Source organism: Quercus robur, chromosome 5, assembly GCF_932294415.1.
Source record: "Quercus robur chromosome 5, dhQueRobu3.1, whole genome shotgun sequence".
In the NCBI taxonomy this organism is placed as follows: Eukaryota; Viridiplantae; Streptophyta; class Magnoliopsida; order Fagales; family Fagaceae; genus Quercus; species Quercus robur.
Window position 1 is genome coordinate 79,263,134 of NC_065538.1, and position 4,669 is coordinate 79,267,802.

At 36.8% G+C, this 4,669-nt stretch overlaps 1 protein-coding gene across 1 annotated transcript; it reads left to right on the forward strand.

Moving 5' to 3' along the window:
• The first annotated feature begins 584 nt into the window (after positions 1–584).
• Positions 585–2,396, forward strand: LOC126727275 (oxygen-evolving enhancer protein 3-2, chloroplastic-like). The gene is made up of 3 exons (XM_050432860.1): positions 585–966; positions 1,822–2,117; positions 2,207–2,396. The coding sequence occupies exons 1-3, from the start codon at positions 681–683 to the stop codon at positions 2,303–2,305; spliced, it is 681 nt and encodes a 226-aa protein (XP_050288817.1). The 5' UTR covers positions 585–680; the 3' UTR covers positions 2,306–2,396.
• Positions 2,397–4,669: the final 2,273 nt, after the last annotated feature.

Consider the following 4,669-nt stretch of genomic DNA (forward strand, 5'->3'; position numbering starts at 1 on the left):
TTTCCATCTACTCTATTTTCACTCCTTTCTCAAAAAAAAAAAAAAAAACACTCTCTCTTCACTCCAACCTAAAATTAAATTAATTTAAATCATAAAATTGATCAATTTCAAGTGAAGAAGATATTTCATCAATTTTTTTTTTTTTTTTTTTTTTTTTTTTTACAATTTTCTGCAAATTTATCTATTAACCATCATTGATGGGAAAAAAAAAAAAAAGTTCTCCCGTTTTCAATTTTGATTATAAATGAACCTGAGATTATGAACAATAGGCAGATGTATGTTTGCCCTCTTATTCAAGGGTGAGCCAACAATGCAATGCATCCAACAAAATGTATAGGATTGAGTCCATATGCAGCAGGACAAAGGAAGAATGTGACTGATATAGTCAATAATAGGAGCATGATCTTGTAGTATCCACGTGTCAAAATGTTACCCTCCCACGCTGGAACCCAATCCAACTTGTAAAATATAAAAATGATCAAGTGACACGTTTCAACCACTGGTTGGCTGAAGCCATATCCAACTTATCCAAGCAGAAAATGTCAGATAAGGTGTTGCCCAAAATCACTCTACATCACAGAAACACAGAACAAACTTGAAAAATCATCATCCACCACCATAGCCAAAAATATTAATTCCACCTCACCTCACATAGAAACCAATTGAGAAAACAAAAATAAATGGCATCAATGGCTGGTCTACGTGGCTCCTCTCAGGCTGTTTTGGAGGGTAGCCTTCAGCTAAGTGGCTCAACCAGGTTGAACGTAAATGGCACTAGCCGTGTGGCCATGACAAGGCCAGGGCTCACTATTAGAGCCCAGCAGCATGCTGAGCCTGAAACTAGCCGCAGGGCTGTTCTTGGTCTAGTTGCTGCTGGTTTGGCCACAGGGTCTTTTGTTCAAGCTGTGCTTGCTGAGGCTAAGCCCATCAAGGTGGGTCCACCTCCTCCTCCATCTGGTGGATTGCGTAAGTCTTTCTTCAACATTAGCTTTTGATCAAGATATGTCAATTAAGAAGGCAATAAAGAATATGAATTTTGATAAAACCAACGAAAAAAAGAATACATGTAGTCGATCTTGACATTAATCCATAGTCGATCTTAAATATTTGGATTAAAGTTTTGTTTTTGTTGTTTTTGTCATGAGCTAAATGAGAAATAACTAGTGAAAAGTAAGTCAATAATATATTATTTGAAGTTAATGAATGCCTTATAGGAGGATCATATTCTCACCTGTAAGTTTTTCCTTTATCTTCTTTCTTCAAATTAATTAGAAACTAATATGAAAAAAACAGTGACAAGTAAGCTACTTGTGAACACCTTAGAGTCAGTGCTCAATAGAAATAATTCAATACAAATACTGTCATAGCTTAATATCTATTGAGGTTGGTGAATTCCTAGGATCAAATATTTCTAATGACCAAAATATTGGTTTATTAGGTTTACACAATAAGGCTAGTGGCACAAAATTTTTACAACGGTTGAGATGGTATATTGTAATTAGTGTATAATAAAAGTAATGTCTACGAGGGTGTCATGTAAAACTGAGGTTACACCATGCACAACTTTACAACCCAACACATTATGAAAATATATTCTGAGAGATGTTGTGTTTCTCTCATTAGTCCAGGTTTTGTTAAACTAACCTAGGTACTAAGCATGATTTCTAAGTCAAGCTTAATTTTTTGAGATCAATCTGATACATGCACATCCATTTGGCGGGCTAAGAAACATTACTAAAACCAAATTCATAGTTATATTGTTGCTAGGAACATATAAAAAAATTTAGCAAAATTAAGATTCATATTTATACATTTTGGCAGCTGGAACTCTAAACTCTGATGAGGCAAGAGACCTTGATCTGCCATTAAAGGAGAGGTTCTTCATTCAACCATTGACCCCAGTTCAGGCAGTTCAGAGGGCAAAGGAGTCAGCCAAGGAAATTGTTGGTGTGAAGGAATTTATTGATAAGAAGGAATGGCCCTTTGTGCAGAATGATCTCCGTTTGCGGGCAGGGTATCTCCGGTATGACCTTAACACTGTCATTGCTGCTAAGCCTAAAGATGAGAAGAAATCCCTCAAGGACCTCGCTGGAAAGCTCTTCCAAGACATTAGCAATGTAAGTTGAAAAGTTTACTTCATTTTTCGGATCAGTAGTCTGATTATTCAATTTCTATGTACTTATTTGTTGTGATGTTTTTCCTACAGCTTGACCATGCAGCAAAAATTAAGAGCACCCCAGAAGCAGAGAAGTACTATGCCGAGACTGTATCTACCCTGAATAATGTTCTTGCCAAGCTTGGTTAGGAAGAATTAAAATGTTCTGATGTAAACTTCTACTTTAGAAGTTATGAAACAATTTCTTTAATGCTATCTTAAGGGAATCTGGTTGGAAAAACTACTGCTTTTATTTTTCAATTTCTGATACTCTTTTATTGCATGCTAATCTAAGGATTGAAATGTGAGTCTGTATAAGTAACAACTATCAGACTCTGTGTTGCTTGATAGGATGAAAAAACTAGGCAGAATTTCAAGCACTTCTACTTCGCTTCCTAAACAAATGATACAATTGACCTTTTAAAAATTAAGGAATCTGCTGTCATGTTTGATTTGCGAAGATGTTGCACATCAATGATGCTTAGATACAAGGATTGCCTTTTCATCAACCCAAATGACCAGCATTTTTAATTAATGGTATACAAACTTAGGAGCCTGGGAGAGTGGGGAGCAAAAGCAATCAGTTCACTTGCACCTCCTGATTGAATCTCAGCTCTAGTTGGCATTTGGCAGAACTAGGCTCAAGGGCAACCTTCATAATCATAGCATTGAACTGATACTTCATAAACTAACAATTATCATCCAAGTTCATTTTTGTTGTCTTGGGCTAGCAGGGTGCCTCAGGAGAAATACTTGTGTATACATCTTGTCGACTCATAGCAAGTAAAACCCCAGAAATAAAAATTATAATAAGCACTTCAAGTAGCATCAAGACATCTGTTACCAAGATACTCATGTTGTTATAATGAAACCATAAAGAATTCTACAAGCAATTGTAGGCTATGTACTATCATCAGAAATATTTTCTAACCAGCTATATGAGCTATGCAACAAATTTCAGAGTGTTGCATGGTTTAGAATTCCTGTTTATTATACATAAAAATTCTTAAAACTGTGGGAGCACATAACCTTCATCCATAGACTTTGTTATGTCTGTCTTTGAGTTTAACAACAGATGCAATTACTCCATTTTCATAAGCAAGCAAAAGAAAGTAAATTAAACAGTAGAAAGAAACTGCAAAACCAAATAATAAGTGTAATGAAGTTATTAAAGGGGGTACTTGTTTGTTACAAAAGGCACATCATCAGAGGAAGCTGTGTATATGTAACCTACCAAGACTTAAAAACAGAAAAGAAAAACATGGAAGTAAGATAACAATGCCTAAAATCTTAATTTAACTTTGAAAACCCTTTGTGGTTATTTCTTCACTGGTTGCATTCCTTTCAGATTTATCAAACTGGAAGGGCCAACGTAGAAACCACATTTTTTCCATTTTAGACGCCTCAGTATCCCATATTATGCAATTAATTTTCCCACTTTCAATATTGTAAGCCATAAATCTCGTCTTTTACCCAAAACCATAAATCACCATTCTGAGCAAAAAGAGGAACAAGATGCTCCATCAAATTTGGAGTGCTGTTCGTGAATGCCAAGGGAATAACAATCTTCTCTTTACCCCATTTGAGCTTCTTGTAATCTTCTAACACAACGACATTGATAACCTCTTCCACTCTGACAGCAAAAGATAAACACCCATTCCAATCTAAAGCCCAAACTTATTCCCAATTTGAGAACAATCCTTTGGGCATTATAGTACTCTTAAAACTCTCACTCTCCAAATCAAGAGATACCATCTCTGCACAAAAAGCATGTTCTAACCTTGTTTATCTTAATGCAGTGAACCGCCTCAGCTGCTGACACAACCATAATTTTCTCTCTTTTCTTGTTAGCATCATTTAGGCTAGTGAAATTGATAGTTCTCCATGAATTATCACTTCCAATGGTAAGGATTTCACAACCTTAATTTCCAGTTTCCTCATTATCATCATATGAGACCAACTTATAGAAACCAGTAGATGGAACAAAAGAGAATGTCATACCAAAGCTATTTTTCCCCTCAAAATAGATTTTTCCTCTCTCCCCACCACTAAATCATGCCCTCTGAATCTCTGACCCCCGACCTCACCATGCTCTGTATTGGTTGGGTACAGGCCTGGGTCTTGCGCGTGCCTTCCTTCCATATATGTCTAAAATCTGCCTGTTACCCATTCTTCTGCCGTGATCTGGAGGCTTGCTTGCATAGCCTGCCGTCCGTTTTCTTTAACCTTTTATGTGGGCTGCTTTTCAATTTCCCGCTCCTCTTAAGAGCTGGGCCTTATTTGATGATGGACCTTATATTTCTTTGTCCCACTTCTTGATTTCCCTCGTTTCCTGCCATATTGTTCTGTTATTCCTACTGTAATGACTCAATCCTGCTAGGCCTTCTTTAAGCCAGCCGTTTACTCTTTCCCCCCAGTAGCTTGGTATGGCCACTGGTTTTCTTACTTATGGGCTCCTATGTTCCTTTTGTCTTTCTCTTGGGCATCCTTGACCTACTTGCTTTTTTTGGGCTT